Source organism: Jaculus jaculus, chromosome 3 (assembly GCF_020740685.1).
Source record: "Jaculus jaculus isolate mJacJac1 chromosome 3, mJacJac1.mat.Y.cur, whole genome shotgun sequence".
Classification (NCBI taxonomy): Eukaryota; Metazoa; Chordata; class Mammalia; order Rodentia; family Dipodidae; genus Jaculus; species Jaculus jaculus.
The window spans coordinates 179,111,761-179,131,248 of record NC_059104.1 but is presented as its reverse complement, the minus strand read 5'-3'; the positions used below and the strand labels follow the sequence as shown (position 1 = coordinate 179,131,248).

At 48.4% G+C, this 19,488-nt stretch overlaps 1 protein-coding gene across 8 annotated transcripts in view; it reads right to left on the bottom strand.

Annotated features, from left to right (window-relative positions):
* Nucleotides 1–19,488, bottom strand: part of Mical2 (microtubule associated monooxygenase, calponin and LIM domain containing 2) — a 236,690-nt gene that overhangs the window by 20,870 nt on the left and 196,332 nt on the right. For 5 of the 8 annotated variants that reach the window (XM_045144944.1, XM_045144945.1, XM_045144948.1 and 2 more), the window contains 3 exons: nucleotides 16,869–16,978; nucleotides 7,889–7,981; nucleotides 5,026–5,119 (listed from right to left, as the gene is read on the bottom strand). In XM_045144944.1, the coding sequence (XP_045000879.1) occupies nucleotides 5,026–5,119; nucleotides 7,889–7,981; nucleotides 16,869–16,978 (297 nt within the window). The remainder of the gene's footprint in view (nucleotides 1–5,025; nucleotides 5,120–7,888; nucleotides 7,982–16,868; nucleotides 16,979–19,488) is intronic. The other 3 variants (XM_045144946.1, XM_045144947.1, XM_045144952.1) reach the window with 1 other exon arrangement.

The window sequence follows — 19,488 nt, the reverse complement described above, 5'->3', positions numbered from 1 at the left end:
GGGCGTGCAGATATGTACATGTCTACCTCCCCACCACGCCCAGGTCAGCATGTGTGCCTACCAGCACGACGTGGAAAGGTGCCCTTGGTTTTCTGATTTATCCCTTCCTTTTTTTTTTCATAAAATATTTTATTTACTTATGTGCAAGCAGAGAGAGACAGAGAGAGAGAGAGAGAAAGAAAGAAAGAAAGAAAGAAAGAAAGAAAGAAAGAAAGAAAGAAAGAGAGAAAGAGAGAGAGAGAGACTGGGCATGCTAGGGCATCTTATCACTGAAAACAAACAGATGCATGTGCCACTTTGTAGTCTGGCTTTATGTGTGTATTGGGGAATTAAACTCGGGTCGTTAGGCTTCACAGGCAAACACCTCAACCACTGAGCCATCTCTCCAGCCCATCCCTTTCATTTCTTGGGTTCCTGCTGCATTTGGATTTCTCCAGGCAGGCACAGGGGCTTCCCTCATGAAAATGTCACCAGACACCCAACAAGGGTTGCACACTCCAACCAAGCTCCCAGGAGCGGCTAAGGAGCGGTGGCTCTCCTACTTCAACATCAAGGGACAGCCGTCCTATCTGTAATGAAGCCTTCCTCTGGTCAGCAAATGGCTGTCTGTACAAGGCAGTCTACGCTGAGGTCGTCTGCTCCCTGCCAGTCCCGTGTTCGGACTAGCCCTCGGCACAAGTTTAAGAAACTGTCCCTCCCACTTCAGAAACAAGGAAACAGGCAAGGAGGGCTAAAGTCCATCTTGACCGTCCCTGCTAGCTAGTGGCAAATGGACCAAGTGGCTCCAGAGCCAAAGTCTCTGGCTGGCAGACTTAGAGGGTCCTGTGAGGATCTGCTTGTGTTTGTGAGTGTGAGCTCGAGGCTGAGCAACCTGGGCCTGTGTCCACACTCTCTGATGATCAACCTTGTTTATTATTTGAACATGGTCTCGTGTAGCTTAGGCTGGCCTCAAATTCACTACGTAGCTGAGGAGGACCTTGAACTTCTGAGTCTCCTGCCTCTACCTCCCAAGTGCTGGCATTACAGGCATGCACTACCTGGTTTATGAGGTGCTGAAGACATAACTTAGGGGTTCATGCATGCTAGGCAAACACTATCAACTGAGCTACATCCCCAATCTAGATAACTGAACTTGTGGTGAGTTGAGATCCTAACCTCCTCTTGGTTGCTTGTGATGGCTTAAGGCAGGTGTCCCCCATAAACTTGTGTGTGCTGAGTGATGGATCCCCAGCTGCTGATGATTTGTAATTGAAGCCTGGCTGGAGGGGGTGTATTACCAGGGGCAGGTATATGGGTATTATATCCAGTTCCTCCTTGCCAGTGTTTGACTCACATTCTTGCTGCTGTTGACTACCTGATGTTGGCCAGAAGATGAAGTCCAGTCTCTCCTCATGTGACCCCTGCCATCATGGAGTTTCCCCTCAAGTCCATGAGCCAGAATAAACCCTTTTCTCCCACAAACTGCTTTTGGTAAGATGCTTTATCTCAACAACACAAATCTAACTGCAACAGAAAATTGGTACCAGTGATGTGGGGTCGTTACTGCTAGAAAACTGACTGTGTGGCTTTGAGCCTTTTGGAACCGATTTATGGGAGGAGTGTGGAAGTATTTCAAACCTTGGCCTAAGAGACAACTTGCAGTCCTGTAAGTACAGCTTGACGGACCACTGTGGTCAGTGTTGAAAGGTCTGCATGCAGAAAGAACTATGAACTGTGAAGTTTGGATTATGAGGGTGAGAAAGAGCTTTGTCAGGACTGGGATAGAAGCAGTTTGAGAGGGTTGCTGCATTCTGTCTATCTGGGTCTTGAGGAATTGTGCAGGGCTGCATTGTGTAGAAATGGACTGGTATGAGCAGAAGGACATGGCACAGAAAGAAATGAAAGCTTTGGGCTCAAGACAACGGCTCAGGTCAACTGTAACGGAGAATATTACAACTATTGAGATCAGGCCAGCTGTTCTGCATTGGAACAAGAGGAACAATGCTGACTCTTTTGGAAGTAGAGGACCTGAATGCTAAAGGAATGTTCTGTTTTTCAGAGTTGGCTTTATTTCCCCCAGATTAACAAGTTATTAGCCCACCTGGTACTATGGAGTATATAACAAATTCAGGAAAGAGGGTTATTGAATTTATCAGGTGGTTTTGCTCTATGGAAATGGCTATGGGCAAGGTGAAGCAGGGTGACTGAAAGTCCCTGTGGATGGAACCACAAGGATGAACTGTGGGTTGCACTAGAAACTGGAGGACTTTTTGAAATGCCGGGACTATGAGATGCACACCAAGGAGAGCCGCTGGCTTGGGAGCAGCCCATCTGGAGGGAGGAATTTGAACTCCAGATACTGCTTAGATGTGCCAGACTTGGAGCTGAGGAACTTAACTACTTGCCCTGTTTGTTTTAGATCTTGTATTGGTTCAATCCAATCTTCCCTTGTTATGCCCAGTGCCATCTTTTGCAGTGTGAATGTTCATTTTCTGACATTATGTTTTCTGTCGTCGTTGTTTGGTGTGATGGATCTGGTAAGAGACCTTGGACTACAGGGATGTTTGAGCAGTACTAGGATTGATTAAAAAAAAACTATGGGAACTGAATGCATTGCACTTACATCCGTGTACGGGGATCAGGGATAGAAGGTGATGGCCGGGGTCAGGCGTCCCCATAAACTCACATGTTCTGAGTGTTGGGTCCCTGGCTGGTGATAATTTGGTAACTGGAGCCTTGCTGGAGGGGGAGTATTGTTGGGGTGGGCTTATGGAGTTACAACCAGCTTCCCTTCTCCAGTGTTTGGCACACATTCCTGCTGCTGTTGTCCGCTTGATGTTGGCGAGGAGGTGATGTCCACCCTCTGCTTATGCTACATTTCCCCTGTCATCACGGAGCTTCCCCTCGAGTCTGTAAGCCAAAATAAACCCTTTCATCTCACAAGCTGCTTTTGGTCTGGTGCTTTATCTCAGAAGTGTGAAGCTGACTGCAACATTGCCTAACCAGTCACCTGTCATTTACCTGAGTGCACATAGAGATGTTTCCAGTATTTGGTTTTTCTTTTATTTATAACTATTAAAGAAAAAATTATTTTTTGGTTTTTCAAGGTAGGGTCTCACTTTAGTCCAGGCTGACCTGGAATTCACTATGTAGTGTCAGGGTGGACTCAAACTCATGGCAATCCTCCTACCTCTGCCTCCTGAGTGCTGGGATAAAGGTGTGTGCCTTTTTAAAAATTTTATTTATTTAAGAGAGAGAGAGAGAGAGAGAGAGAAAGGCAGACAGAGAGAGAATGGGCACTCCAGGGCCTCTAGCCACTGCAAACGAATTCTGGATATACGTGCCACCTTGTGCATCTGGCTTATGTGGGTACTAGGGAATCGAACCTGGGTCCTTAGGCTTCTCAGGCAAGTGCCTTAAATACAAAGTCATCTCTCAAGCCCCATTACTTGTTTTTTCACCTTTTATGTCCCTAGCACTGAAGGCTGAAGGCATCACATCACAAAACAGATGACAGACCCCAAGCATCCTCTGCCCCAAGCCACATGGCTACTGGGATGTCTCTGAGGCATGAGGAGTCTTTGTGGGTTTCTCTGTTACAGGCGTTCATGTCATGACCTTTGCCGATGCCATTCCCTCTGCCAGAACCTTCTCTCACCTTGCTGGCAAACTGCCCATGCTCATCTCAAAGATCCCTCTTGCCAGGAGGCCTGGCCTGCCCCTCCCTTCTCCCCACAATCTCCGTTCTGTTTTTTTGTTTTGCTTTTCAAGGCAGGGTCTTGCTCTAGCTCAGGCTGACCTGAAATTCACTATATAGTCTCAGGGTGGCTTGGAACTCATGGCAATCTTCCTACCTCTGCCTCCCGAGTGCTGGAATTAAAGGCGTGCGCCACCACGCCCGTCTCAGTTCTGTTTGAGTCACACTTGGTGCTGGTCCTGCGTCAACACTTGGACTGTACTGGGATGTGTCTGGTGATATGTATATATCCCTCAGCAGACCATGACAGGGTTTCATTTATGTGTGCGTGTATGTGTGCGTACGCGTGCGTGCGTGTCAGGGAAAGCCAAGATCTGCTGCGAGTGCTGCAAATGCATACCCCCGTCCTGCTTTGCATGGGTGGGTGCCTTGGGAATGGAACCTGGGCCGACAGGCTTTGCAATCGAGCACGTAACTAACCACTGAGCAATCTTTCCAGCCTGTCATGGTCACTCTCTAGACCCAGGGTCCTGACAGTCCAGCCCACGGCGGCCTCTGCTGGGGGAACTTGCCTTGGATCTGAGCCCCTGCCACACATTGCTTCACTTTGGGTCAGCTACTGTGCCCACTGACCGGACTTTTCCTTGTGCCCTTCTATCTATCAGCTGTGTACGGTAGGAAACGGCTATGATGCAGCCCACGTTAGATAAGCAATACAGTTTATGGGCTGGAGAGATGGCTCAGTGGTTAAGCGCTTGCCTGTGAAGCCTAAGGACCCCGGTTCAAGGCTCGGTTCCCCAGGACCCACGTTAGCCAGATGCACAAGGGGGCGTACGTGTCTGGAGTTCGTTTGCAGAGGCTGGAGGCCCTGGCGCGCCCATTCTCTCTCTCTCCCTCTATCTATCTTTCTCCCTGTGTCTGTCGCTCTCAAATAAATAAAAAATGAACAAACAAACAAACAAAAATTAAAAAAAAAAGAAATACAGTTTATAAAGGCTTATCATGGGACTGGTCCAAGGTCATACAGGTAATAGAGACAGACTAACACCGGGCTCTGCCTCATAACTAGTATTGCTTGAACACTCAACTATTCCTTCTGGATTTTTCCCCTAACCTTTGAGTTATGAAGATCATTCATGTGAAGAGGAACCCCAGTGACAAAGCCCAAGGTGACAGGAGCCCAAAGCCCAGAGGAATTTCAGGTAGAACCAGGAGCTTAATTTTTACAGATTTGGCGCCACACGTCCATGTTGACAGATGCCCAGCAGGGGCCCTGTTCTCTTTGCTTCGCCCCAGTGCAATTCCTGGATCCACACTGAGCCCATGGCTGTGGACCTGCCTCCCCGTACCTGCTTCTCCCCTCAGCGCCTTCTCCAGCCTCACGCCCCGGATCTCGGATGCCCTCTGCTGCTCCTCCACCTCCTCCAGCTGCCTCTGGATGGCCTGCAAGAGCGGAACTGAGTATTACAAGGAGACCGCACGTGTGGAGGCCCAGGAGAAGGCTGAGGCTGCCGCAGACGAGACGGCACTAAGCAGGCCCCTCTGAGAGTCCCAGGCCTGGATCTTGGTGCTTCCCTCATTGGGATGAGCCCAGGGCAGCACCTGTGTGTGCAATCGGCCCCAAGGAGACGTTCAAGGATGTGGCGAGCCTGGGGCTCGTACCCTGGTTAGGTGGTCTTCATGGCCTCCTGGGAGCTTACCGCCCTGGGCTGTGGTCATGAAACAGGGCCTGTCACTGAACCTCTTGCTCACTGATTTGGCTAGATTAGCTAGCCAGTAAACCCTAGGCGCCCGCATGCCTCCACCTCCCCAGTGCTGGGATTATTGGTACGTACCACTATGCCCAGCTCACATGGGTGCTAGGGTTACAGTGTCAAGTCTTCATATTTGCATGCATTACCCACTGAGTCAATTCCCACTTTTTATTTTATTTTTTTGGAAGCAGGGTCTCTGATTGCCAGTTAGGTTAGACTGGCTGGCAATGGAACCCCAGGGATCCACCTATCTCTACCAGCAGTGTTAGGATTATCAGCACGAACCACCATGTTTGACTTTAAAATGTGAATTCTGGGGCCCAAGCTCAGGTCCTCACTCAAGCACTTGAGCCATCTGCCCAGGACCTCCCTCCGCTGTGAGTATTTAAGCTCAAAACAGGAGATCTCAAAGAGATGGAGCCAGGTATGGTGGTGCACTCTGGAGGCAGAGGTAGGAGGATCACCATGAGTTTGAGGCCACCCTGAGACTATATAGTGAACTCCAGGTCAGCCTGAGCTAGAGTGAGACCCTACCTTGAAAAACCAAAATAAGTAAAACAGATGGGAATTCTACTTGTAACTGCTTGTAATTTATCCCCTCCTCTCCGTTGCTTTTTTTTTTGGAGGGGGGGTTGATGTACGGTCTCACTCTAGCCCAGACTGACCTGGAATTCACTATGGAGTCTCAGGTTAGCCTTGAACTCACAGCGATCCTCCTACTTCTGCCTCCTGAGTGTTGGGACTAGAGGCGTATGCCACCACGCCCGGCTCTTCTCTTGCTTTTAAAGACAGTTGCATCTTGCTAGACCTGCCTCTTGCCAGTGTGGTGTAGAGCTGTTGGAGAAGGGAAACGGATTAGCAATCACCGTGCAGTTACTGCCATGTGGTTGCTATGGATTTACTGTTGGCCCCAAATAAATATGTGGAGGCCTTAAGTCCCAGTATGATTGCATTCAGAGACAGGGCCTTTGAGGAGATAATTAAGGTTAACTGAAGGGTGAGGCCTCGGTCCTTTAGGAAGGGGAAAGAGACATCGGGTTCATATTCTCTCTCTCCCTCCCCATGCACACAAGAAGACCATGTGAGGACACAGCGGGAAGGCGCTGTCTCCATGCCAGGAACAGAGGCCTCAGCAGACTCTGAGCCTGATGGCACCTTGAACTTGGTCTTTTAGCCTCCAGAAAACAAACATCTGTTGTTTAACCCCAGTCTGTGGTACTTGGCCATGGCAGGCCCAGCAGACAAACACAGTGCTCATTCTTTACAAACTAGGGTGAGACTCTCCAAGGTTAAAAAGGGTTGCTAGGGGCTTGGCAGGCCGCTGTAACTCTCCTCTTAGGAACACCTCCAGCCTGCAGTGAGAAAGAGCCGGATTTGCCAATAGGTATCATAAAGACTTGTGTTGTTCTTAGAAGGAAACAGGTGAGGATGTGGGAGTCACCCTGTCCCTGCCATGAAGGTGGCTTCTGAGTGAGTGTCTGGGACTTGAGGATCAAGGAGTTTGGGTTAAATGACTTCATTCTTGTCAGAAACACCTCACAATTTGGATCTGTGATGTCCCCCGAGACTCATGTGTTAAGGGCTTGGTCCTCAGGATGTTATTTGCAGGTGGTAGTGGAACCTTTAGGAAGTGGGGCCTAGGAGAAGGCTGTTGGGTCACTGGGGATAAGAGGACCCTATCCCACTCTTTCTCTCTGCTTCTGGGGTGCTTTGAGCGGAGCAGGTTGCTCTACCACATATTCCCACCACGACGTGCTTCCCCTACAGGACCAGCTGGCCATGGACTACCACCTCTGGTGCTATGAGCCAAAATAAACCTTTCCTCTTCTGCAGTTTATCTTCTCAAGCATTTTGTTTCAGTTACAGGAACCTAGCACACAAGAGTATCTGGCTAGGTGAAGGGCCTAGTGGACAAAGCAATGGAAGGTGCGCGGGTCAACATAAGGGGTCATTGCAAGTGTCCGAGAGTTCTTCAAGATGACGCTTGGCGTGCTCAGGGAGGGGGAGAATGCCTAGAACTTCACCTGGGACCAAAATGTGGGGGGTAACTCCCCAGGTCAGGAAGCTGACCCCTACATGCTGGGTGCCCTCCTGAAATGGAGATGCTCTCCACTAGCTCTCAGCTCAGCAAAGACACGGTCAGGGAGGTGGTGGATGACTTGTATCCTCACAGAGGACAAAACTAAGGTCACTGTCACCAGGGAGTCAGGGGTCACTCTGCATGGTGTGTGTGTAGACGGGAAGGTGGCTGGGTGTGGGACAGCTCAACGCCTGGACTCTGCAGGCTCCAGAGCCTCGCTAGGGATTGAGCCAGGACCTTTAGAATGTCCACAGGTCTGGTTCCCCAAAGAAGGAAGGCTGGCCTGCCCCTGGCCTGCCTCTCCCAGCACATTACAAACCTCCCAAGGGCCCCCACCCAGACGCCAGGTCTCGGCCACACACTCGTCTGCTTTCTGACCTGAGCCTTGTAGAGTCTTTTCAGTTCTTCTTGCTTCATCAACTGCTTCGTTGCTCTCTCCAGCCTCTTTCTACTTCTGAGCGTCGCCGTCTTCTAAAACAAATGGAGAAGAAGAAAAATAGGACTGAGAAAAAAATGGAGCTGACAGCCAGGCAGGATATACCCATGGGTGCAATAGTGGCACATGAGTTATGGGTGCAATCAAACTGCTCTCTGATTGGATATGAGGCCTGTCCAGTGGGAGGGAATTCCTGCCAGAGACCTGAGTCAAGAGCCAATGACTTGGAAGGCCATAGACTCTAGAGGAGAGCGTCCATTGTTCTTTGGCTAAATGGAGATGTTAGGCCCATCAAAAGCTGTGTGTGTTTAAGTCCTTTGATTAGTTCTATTCTAGCTTTTGGTTAGAGAACCTTCTTTTTACAGACGGGGCCCCAAGACTCATCAATGTGACAAGAAGAAGAGAAAGCTCAGGGCTTCGTGCAGGACGAGTCACCTCTGTCACAACCATCCAGGGCTCAGGGAACATTGTAGGTGGTTGCAGAAAGAATATGAGTGCTACTCTCACTGCTAGACAGAGAACTGTCTCTATGGAGATGGTGGTAGACACCGAGGAGACTCAAGACTCATCCGAAGATTGGAGAGATGGCTCAGCAATTAAAGTACTTGTCTGTGAAGCCTAAGGACCCAGGTCAGACTCCCCAGAACCCACACAAGCCAGATGGACATAGTAGCACATGCGTCTGGAGTTCATTTGCAGGGCGTAGAGGCCCTGGCATGCCCATTCTCTCTGTGTTTCTCTCTCCCATAAATAAATAAATCTTAATTTAAAAAACCTCATCAAAGTAGAAAGTAAGAGGCTGTTAGGAGCTCAGTACTAAAGGAGATTTCTACCATGCCCTCTAAGGCTCAGGGAACATTGTTGAAGGCGCCGTGGAGAGATGTGAGAACCACAGGCTGTGTATGCCTTGGTGTGTGTCCTCCTAACACAAACTGACTGTTGCGTTCATGACACCACAGTGGTCACTGACGCCCCACAAGACCTGCTCTGTGCTTACCAACATTCTGATCTGGAGGATGGAGAAGAATGAAATAATTGGACAGAGGAAGGACTGCCTTGAAAGAGGAGGGGAGAGGAGGCAGGGGAGAGGGGACAGAAAAAGGATCAAGGGCGGGAACATGACCAAATAACTGTATACACACAATGAAGTTCTCAATAAAAATAAGTAAATAAATGACGGAAAGAAAAATGTACTTGAAATTTACAAAAGAGCTGCACAGCCTTCTGCCCTTTCCATCTAAAGGTTCCCAGGCACCGCACAGCTTCTAGAATAATGACATCCAAGAGAACTTTTGATGGAAATTATCTATATCTGTGCCCTATGAAATATGGACGTCACTAGCCCCATGTGGCTATGTGGGCACTGGGAACAGGCTGTGAATAAATAATTCAGTTGTAGGTTTTATTAATTTTAATGATTTTTTAAATGTAAATTGAAGTAGCCTCCTGTGGCTACTAGGTGCTGAAATGGGAAGCTGGTGTGTGTGTGTGCACGGGCACATAGCTTTATGCACTATTGACTGGATCCTCTCCATGTTTCCTTACCAAGCTTCCCAGAGATGATGATGGGCTGGGAGATATAGGCACACAGACAGATGACAGACAGACAGACAGACAAACAAATTATCATTCTTTCCATGAAACCTAGTTAACTTTAAATATTGCTTAGGTTGGATCTAAATATCTAACTCTACTTATAAATGGGGGAAGTATATCTTAATCCAGAACATTCCCCCCCACCTTTTTTTTTTGAGGCAGGGTCTCGCTCTAGCACAGGCTGACATGGAATTCACTTTGTAGTCCCAGGGTGGCCTTGAACTCGCAGTGATCCTCCTACCTCTGCCTTCAGAGTGCTGGGATTAATGGCATGCACCAGGCTCATCCAGCACATTTCTTGGTTTGAGGCAGGCATAAGACCACTTCCGGCCCCTACCTCACATTGTTGACATGAGCATGGAGTACCATCACCAGCTTTGCGTGCACATGTAGGCTTGGTAAAATTAACTTTAAAAAGCATTCGAAACTATACACATGGGGCTGGGGAGATGACTCAGAGGATAAACCACTTGCTGACCATGTGGGAGAGCTAAGTGAAGGTCCCCAGCACGCATGTAAATACTGGGTTTGGCGGCCACCTATAACCCCAGTGTATGGGAGGCCGAGAGACAGGGACCCTGCTGGGCAAGCTGGCCTAGTCAGAGCCCTGGGCTCAAGTGAGCAACCCCCACCCCAGTCAAACAAAGGGGAGAGTGATGGAGGGAGACATCTGGCAGCAACCTCTGGTCTCCAGGCATTAATACACATCAAACAGATGCCTGGATCCTAATGTGTCTCTTTCTCCAACAAGCCAGGGGGTGGGACCAGCTCCACCAGTTGGAAAGTTCAGGTGACTTCTGAGCCCAGGAGGAGAGGGGAAGGGTAGAGCCCTGGGCAGCTCGGCAAGGAGTGCTTTCACCCCATCCAGCTGAGCTGTGAGCTCCAGAGCCCCGCAGCCTTCTGCACTTCTGAGTGATGAAAACCTCAATGTCTACAACACAGAGATGCAAGGACCATTAGATGAGGTGACAAGCCACGCCCTTGGCAGAAAGCTTGAAGCAGAGTTAAATGTTCAGCAAACAGCAAGGTGTTTCCTATCATCTATGCCTTTTATCGTAAAGTATTACACTGTGAATCATTGCATGGAGAAAATATATGTTGTGCCGGGCGTGGTGGTACACGCCTTTAATCCCAGCACTTGGGAGGCAGAGGTAGGAGGATCGCCGTGAGTTCAAGGTCACCCTGAGACTACATAGTGAATTCCAGGTCAGCCTGGGCCAGAGTGAGACCCTACCTTGAAAAACCACAAAAAGAAAAGAAAGAAAATACATGTTCTATGTAGAAATATACAATTTTTAAAAACTATTATTTATTAATTTGAGAGAAAGAGGCAGATAGAGAGAGAATGAGAATGGGTGTGCCAGAGCCCTAGCTACTGCAAAAGAACTCTAGACGTATGCACCACCTTGTGCATCTGGCTTACGTGGGTCCTGGAGAATCGAACCTGGGTGCTCAGGATTTGCAGGCAAATGCCTTAACCACTAAGCCACCTCTCCAGCCTGAAATATACATTTTAGACGCACATACATCCTGTATGTACAAAATGCATTTGTACCTTGACCTGCCTTCGCTAGATTTGTCCTCTGTGGGTGCACACATCAACTCACTGTACACTAGAATAAGGATTACAGCACGTTAGAGGTCTGGCAACACCTGCACAAATAGATATGGAATTCAAGTATTGTGGTGGCTATGCTGGGCACTCAATGTCTGGTTCATTACGTGCTTGTAAATCCCTAAGTGAAATGTATTATAGATCTGTCATGCTAACCTTACTGGTGGTCTCTGGGTGCTTCCAGGTTCTTGGCTCCTTATTCAAAAAGTTGGAAAAGGCACACAACAGAAAGCAGAACAGCCACAAACTTTATTAAGAGCAAAGCCATACTGTGCTGCCAAGAGAGGCAGTGGAACATCCAGGGAGAAAGCACTCGGGGGCCCCAGTGATAGCCCTGGGCAGTCTTAAGGAGTCCATGAGCAGAAGGGGTCAAGGGCTCAAGGTGTGGTTTGGGTGGTCCTCCAGTTTGATTGATTTAGGTTACCTAACTGCTTCTCCACCGTCCATGTCTATTCCCATGATGCATCTGATTTTAATCATATGCACACCCAGTTATGGATATGTTTTTCTTTCCCCCCTAAAAGTTCACTTGGAGGACACAGTCTGTCTTCACCAGTTGAGGCTGGATTCCCCACCCACTGCAGTTTCCCTCCTAGCTATGTCTACAAGTATATTTGAATAGGAACTGACCACGAATGATAGTCACCAGGGGAGGGGAGCCCTATCTCGTTGTTGGAGCGGGATGCATGTGCAAGCTGTTATAGGTGGGGGTCTCAGGCTGCTCAAGTGCATTGTGAAGAAAGGGTTTGTTTACTGCCCAAGCCAAGAAATGTACCAAGCTGCTAAGCCATTTTCCTGCACTTGCTGGGCCTCGCTTATAAGTTCATAGCGTGGAGAATGGAACCCTAGAAGATCTTTTACCACATCATTCTATGCCAAAGGCCAGAGACTGGAAAGCTTAGGCTTGGGATGTGGCCCAGCTGGTAAAGTACTTGCCTCGCATGCATGAGACCCCGGTTCAATCCCCAGCACAACGTCAATGGGGGCCCATGCCTGTAACCCTAATACCCAGGCAGCCAAGCAGGAGGGTCGGAAGGTCAAGATCATCTTTGGCTACATAGCGAGTTCAAGGCCAGCTTGAGTTACTTGAAATCCTTCTCTCAAGAAAAGAAAAGAAAAATAAAACAAAACCAGAAAGCTCTTCTGCTTCAGGACGACTCCGTGGACTGTTCTCGCTCTGTCCTGGGATGCTGCAGATACAGATGGTGACACCCAGTCACTTTGCTTAGAAAAGCATCCAGCTCCAAGGCCTCGGAGCGTGTGCAGTTCACTAACGAAAGCACCTGGCGCAGAGGTGGAATGCTCATTTCTCTCAAACTCTCCCTGACTCCTGCCATCCTAAAGATCATCTTAGGAAGTTACTTCTGGCTCTTAGACCTCAACTTGTTCCACGGTGCTTCGCCTTGCTTTCTACAGAGGGACTCCAGGTGGATTACCAGCACTCTGGAGTGCGGTCCCAGCCTTGAGCATGGGGGAGCCCTACATCAGGCAGCCAGGATCTGGGGTAGGGTGAGAGGTGCTAGGGACCAATGGTGCTTGCTGTCCACAGGTTATCTAACGAGCCCACACAGAGACCCAGTTTATGAATCTTATTACTGTCTTTGATTCCCGTCATGCAAACTCATGTCAGAAATCCTGGCGTATATAAAGTACCACATGCCAGACACGGAGACGGATACTTCATACACCTTGCTGCATTTCTTCCTCAGATCAGATTTATCTTACAAGTATGGAAATCAACACATGGGAAGGGGCTGGAGAGATGGCTTAGTGGTTAAGGCATTTACCTGGAAAGCCTAAAGACCCAAGTTCAATTCCCCAGGACCCACATAAGCCAGATGCACAAGGTGGTGCATGCCTCTGGACTTAGTCTGCAGTGGCTGGAGGCTCCAGTGTGCCCATCCTCTCTCTTTCTCCCCCTCCAATATATAAATAAATAAAAATCTTTAAAGGGCTGGAGAGATGGCTTAGTGGTTATGTACTTGCCCATGAAGCCTAAGGACCCCAGTTCGGGGCTCAATTCTCCAGGACCCACATTAGCCAAATGCACAAGGGGGTGCATGTATCTGGAGTTCGTTTGCAGTGGCTGGAAGCCCTGGCACATCCATATTCTCTCTCTCTCTCTCTCTCTCTCTCTCTCTCTCTCTCTCTGCCTCTTTCTCTCTCTGTCATTCTCAAATAAATAAATAAATAAATAAATAATCTTTAAAAAAACATGGGGAGCTGGAGAGCTGGCTTAAAGTTTAAAGTGCTTGCCTGCAGAGCCAAAGGACCCAGGTTTGATTCCCCAGGACCCACATAAATGCACAAGGTAACACATGCATGCAACTGGAGCTCATTTGCAGCGGCTAGAGGCTTTGTTGCGCCTGTTCTCACTCTTTCTCTATCTGCTTCTCTCTCTTTCAAGTACATAAATGAAACTAAAATATTCTTTAAAAAAACAGGGGAGGATGAAATACCTTGCCCAAACTGACACCATTATTAATTGGTAGAGCCAGGAGTTAAGCCCAGGTAGACTAAATCCAGCATGCACACTTCCCTCTGGTTTATACTGCCAAATACCTTTCAGGATACCAAGGACCCCTGGTCTATGGTGGGTCTTAAAGAAAAGAGATGTCATTTTCTTTTAAATGGAGACTTTAATATAACTGAAGTGGGGGGGGGCAGGAAGGGCGTCTCAACAGTACCGTGTAGTCTTGCCCAACAGCCAAGCTATCACCCCAGGGCTGAGAGTATAGCTTAGTGGTACATTTATTGAACATGTGTGAAGCCCTGGATTTGATCCTCAGCAATACACACACACACACTCCAAGTGCTAAAAGTCAGAAAAATGGAGCCCAGGGTTGGGGGAAGAAAAACATTTATTGTCTTTTTTTTTAATTGTCTTTTATTTAAAAATACTGAGGTCTGGCATGGTGGTGCACTCCTTTAATCCCAGCACTTGGGAGGCAGAAGTAGGAGAATTGCTGTGAGTTTGAGGACACCCTGAGACCTCAGCTAGAGTAAGACCCTACCTCAAAAAACAAAACGAAACAACAACAACAAAAATCATAAAATATACTGATGTAGGGGGCTGGAGAGATGGCTTAGCACTTAAGGCATTTGCCTATGAAGCCTAGGGTCCCAGGTTTGATTCCCCAGTACCGACATAAGCTAGATGCACAAGGTGGCACATGCATCTGGAGTTCATCTGCAGTGGTTGGTGGCTTTGGCATGCTCATTTTCTCTATCTGCCTCTCTCTCTTTTTAAAATAAATAATAAATGAAATTTTAAAAAAGATATTGATATGTAACAGAAAAGTTTATTAGCAAATACTACATAGCCTTACACACCAGGCTCAGTTCTTTTTTAAAAAAAAATTAATTTGTTTATTAATTTGAGAGAGAGAGAAAAAAAGAGGCAGAGAGAGAGAATGGGCACGTCAGGGCCTCCAGCCACTGCAAACGAACTCCAGACACGTGCGCCCCCTTGTGCATCTGGCTTACATGGGTCTTGGGGAATTGAACCGGTGTCCTTATGCTTCGCAGGCAAACGCCTTAACCGCTAAGCCATTTCCCCAGCCCTCTTTTTCAAGTTTTGTGTGTGTGATAGGTGTGCTTGTGTGGGTGAATGTAGGCACATGTGTGGAGGTCAGAGGACAACCTGAGGAGACGGTCTTTCCTTCTACCTTGTTTGAAGCAGGATCTCGTGTGTTCGCCAGGCTAGCTGTGCCTGCCTTATACCTTTCCATAGACGGGCTGGGACTACAGACCTATGCTGCCCTAGACAGCTTTTCCTGGGCTCTGAGGGTCCAAACTTGGGTTCTCATGCTCGAGTGGCCAGTGCCTGACCCCCTGAGCCGTCTCCCCATGCCTCTCTCTGTTCTTGCAGGGTGGGTCTTTTCCGCTCGCCAGCTTCTCGTCCTGGGAGAACAGGCCTGTCTGAAAGCCAGGGGAGCGGGCATACTTTGCCACTGAGCAAGCTGATGTGACGCCTAAGTGCTGTGCAGGGACCCAGGAGCTCTCATGACATTGGTTTGAGATTGTTGGCATGCTATCCCCAATCCATTATTGTGGTTTGAATGTAAAACACCAGCCGGCATCGGCTCATGTGTTTAAATCGCTGGTCTTCGGCTGGTGGCGCTGGCTGGGAAGGTTGTGGAGCCGTTAGGAAGCAGAGCCTTGTTGGAGGAAGTGGGTCACTGAGGGCGGGCCTTGAAGCTCTGGAGTCCAGTCCCGCCCCGTCTTCCTCTGCCTCACCCAGCTGGCACCGTGCCTTCCCCACTTTAAAACTTCCCTTCAAAACTCTAAGGGGAAACTAAATCCTTTCAAATAGGTTGCTTCTGGCTAGGTATTTGTTCTCAGAAACAAAAAAGTAACTGATATGCCATTCTTTTATTTTTCCATGAGTATTGGGAAAACTGATTGAGGTCAATCTCATCTGAATACAGAATTAGCTTAGGGTCACTTGAGGGGGTGAGGGAAGAGCAAGGAGACCCCAGAAATCCATCCAATTTGTTTCTGTTGAGTGTTGAACTAACCAGAAGATGAAGACCCCATTCAGAAATGAGAGATCTTGGGCTGGAGAGATGGTTTAGCAGTTAAGCGCTTGCCTGTGAAGCCTAAGGACCCCGGTTCGAGGCTCGATTCCCCAGGACCCACGTTAGCCAGCTGCACAAGGGGGCGCACGCATCTGGAATTTGTCTGCAGTGGCTGGAGGCCCTGGCACGCCCATTCTCTCTCTCTCTCTGCCTCTTTCTCTGTCTGTCGCTCTCAAATAAATAAATAAAAATTTAAAAAATTTAAAAAAAAAGAAATGAGAGATCCAAGCATTCTCATCTTCTCTCTCTTTCTCTTTCCATCCCCCTCCTGACTTGCTCCAAGCTGGGCCTTGGAGAATTGTAATCCCTCAGTATCTTGACGCAGAGCCCAAACTCGTCATGACAGATATGGAAAAGTCACGTCTAAGTAAATACATTTGGTTTTCTTCCTTCCTCCCCAGATCCTCTCTGCCCAAAATAATAAATAAATATAAAAATAAACATTACCAGAGCAGTGAGTCTGTCCTCTGTGTTCCCAGGAAATGTGTTAGGGCCAGACATTCAGCACCCCATGCCCCTAAGTCCCAACGGACAGGCTGCAGTCCCAGTGTATGAAGGAAATAATAGTGGGCTTTGGTAGTGAACACTTGTCTCTGTGCATGTGACAAGGTGTTTCTATGAATGGGTATGAGAGCTGTGGAAAGTGGGCTGCCTCCTCCATGGGCCGGAGGGTCATCCCTCCCACAGTAGGAACCTTGGTATATATGTGGCTCCATGCAACTGCGTGGCTCACTGCATAGTTCTGATGAGAATAAACATAACATTTTCCATGCAATCTGCCCCTACTGCTTCCTGAGTGAAGCTGGGCCTCCCTCGGGGAACTACGCATCTGCTTGCTGTAAGTTTTCAATGGTTTGCTTGTTGGAGCACATATTAAGCCCACTTTAAGAGTTCCCGTCACCAAATGGTTTTGAGTAAATATGCCTCTCTCTCTCTTTTCATCCCTTCCCCAATTTGAGTCTCTGAAAGTTTTTTTGAAGACAAATCTTGGGGTGTTCCAGATGAAAAGGCCTGCCGTCATGTAACATGATCCCTGCACTGACACGGGCTGCAGCTGGAGTCCACATTGGCTCTGAAAACAGGAGAACGCCCTGTTGGATTATTACTGTTATTTTTCACAAGTGATGTTACCTTTAGCCTTGCAGGAAGGTGGGGCTCCATCTCTTCATCTGCAGAGGAGGAGGAGGAGGTAGAAGGGGCAGCCTCTGTCATGCACGTTCCGAAAGGGGTGTACCTGAAGCCTGGAAAGGGAAGAGGAGCGCTCAGGGAAGGCCTGGCCTCTTTTTCTGCTTCATGCCCATCCCGAGGCTGTCCCCCTTCCCACTCACCCCGTCACCCCTCCCCCCCACCGCCCATCCCTCACTGCACCTGCCCAGAGCTTGCGCAGCACCTAAGGGCAACTGAAAATTTGGCCTTTCACTTTAATTACATTTCTGGATCCCTGCCAGGAGCTTTCAGCTCTCTTCTCACACTGAAACACACACACACACACACACACACACACACACACCAAAACAAGGTATTATGCAGAAATCAATCAATTCCTCAAACTCTCTGAACATGGGGTGTTGCTTACAATACACTGAGATGAAATCTATGGTTAAAATACATGTCTGAAGTTAGCTGCGTTACCTAAACGCTTGTGCAAGGTTTGCTCTGTAGACAAAAACAAAAAAAAAATTTTTTAAAGTCAGAGCCAGCCCCTAAACAAATCACCCTTCTGCGGCTCACAGCATCTGGCACCCATTTTTACTACATGACATGTGCTCAGTGTAAAAGAGCTGGCGTCAGAATGTCTGGTCACAGGGAAAAAAAAATCCCAAATGTAATCAGAAGCAAAAGGACTCTAAGCCTAAGGTTTTATCACATAGTCTCATGCAACATAAATATTTCATTAATTATGGCTAAACAAATGCCACTTTTATTTTCCCAACTTGCAGATATTATCACATCATCGAAGAGATGACTCAAGTGCCAGGAAAGACAATTTAAGACAAGGATGGCCCAACAAAGCAGGGCCCACGGGAAAGCTGAAGCCAAGGGCCCATGCCAACCTCTAAACAAGAGGGCTGGGGACAGCATTGTGTCCATGTTAGCCAAAATCTCTCTGTGGTCTGCCTGGGGACCAGGAGTAACAAGGTTTCCAGGTGAAGACATTCATTCTGCCCGGCAGGAACATCTGTCCTTGTGCATGCACCTGACAGAGTCCATGCTGGTGTCTGGGTTAGCCCATGCCAGATGCCACACGTCAGAACTGGCCAGGACTTGGAGAAGGAACGCGGGCGGGCGCTGGGAGCTTGCGCCTACACTGGTGTAACCGGTGTGACGGTGTGACCGGTGGGAAGGGAGAAAGGGACGCTTCCTGGTTTCTCCTCCCCATAATTTTCAACTATTCACCCCAGTGGGAGCGGCCAAGTTCTACAAAATAAGGGTAATTTTAGCCTCCAGCAACACATTTACATGTGCTGTTGTTCAGACCAAAATAATGCAAAGCATGTTTATAATCATGGGGCCTCCCTGGGGAGGGAGGGCGCCGTTTTCCACTTTAATTTGCCAGATGCGAAAGCCCAGGTAAGAGGGAAGCAGAGAGGAGCTGCTGTTAGTTCTGAGCAGAGCTTGTTCCTGCTAAATTAGCGTGGAGGGGAGAAGTCTCCCAGCGCTCACTTGTGTGGGAGCTGGAGGAAGCAATTCACACCCTTGGGCTTCTGTGATCTCTAACTTGTACTGTGCCATGGGCAAGACGGTGAGCGCGCTGAGTGCTGAGCACGGCACCCAGTGCACGAGAGACACCCACTGGAGGTGCTTACGTTATTTGAATTAGTTACTTTTCTTTCTTCTCTCTCTCTTTAAAAAAATTTTTATTTTTATTTATTTGACAGAGGAAGAGGGAGAGAGAGAGAAAGAGAGAGGATGGGTGCACCAGGGCCTCCAGCCACTGCAAACGAACTCCAGATGTGTGTGCCCCCTTGTGCATCTGGCTTACGTGGGTCCTGGGCAATCAAACCAGGGTCCGTTGGCTTGGCAGGCAAACACCTTAACCACAAAGACATCCCTCCATCCCCCTCTCTCTTTCTCTCTTTTGTTTGTATTTTGAGGGAGGGTCTCACTCTAGCCCAGGCTGACCTGGAATTCACTATGAAGTCTCAGGGTGGCCTTGAACTCACAGTGACCCTCCTACCTCTGCCCACAAGTGTTGAGAGGAAAGGTGTGTGCTACCACACCTGTAGCTATTTTTCTTATTGCTGTAATCAAATACCTGACAAGAGGCAGCTCAGGGGCTGGGGATGTCGCTCAGCGGGCAGAGTGCTTGCCTAGTATGCACAAAGCCCGGGGTTCATATCCCAGCTCCATTTAAACCTGGTGGGGCAGCACATGTATAATTATAATTCTAGCATTTGGAAGGTAGAGGCAGGAAGATCAGAAGTTTAAGGTCATTTTTTTTTTCTTTTTTGGCTGTTAAGGGAGTTTGAGGAGCCTGGGCTAGAGAACCTGTCTCAAGAAGCAGCGCGTTTGGGAGGAAGGGTTATCCAAGCTCCCCCTTTGTGAGCACAGCGCGCTACAGCAGCACGGAAGGAGGTGGCCTGCTCACATGAGGGTGCATCGTGTGGCACAGAGAGCTGAATGCTGGCATTTCCATCCTTCTTCCTTCTTTTATTTTCGTTTTCATTTATTTATTTGAGAGAGAGAAAGAGAGAGAGAATGGGCATGCCAGGACCTCTCTACTCACTGCAAATGAATTCCACACGCATGC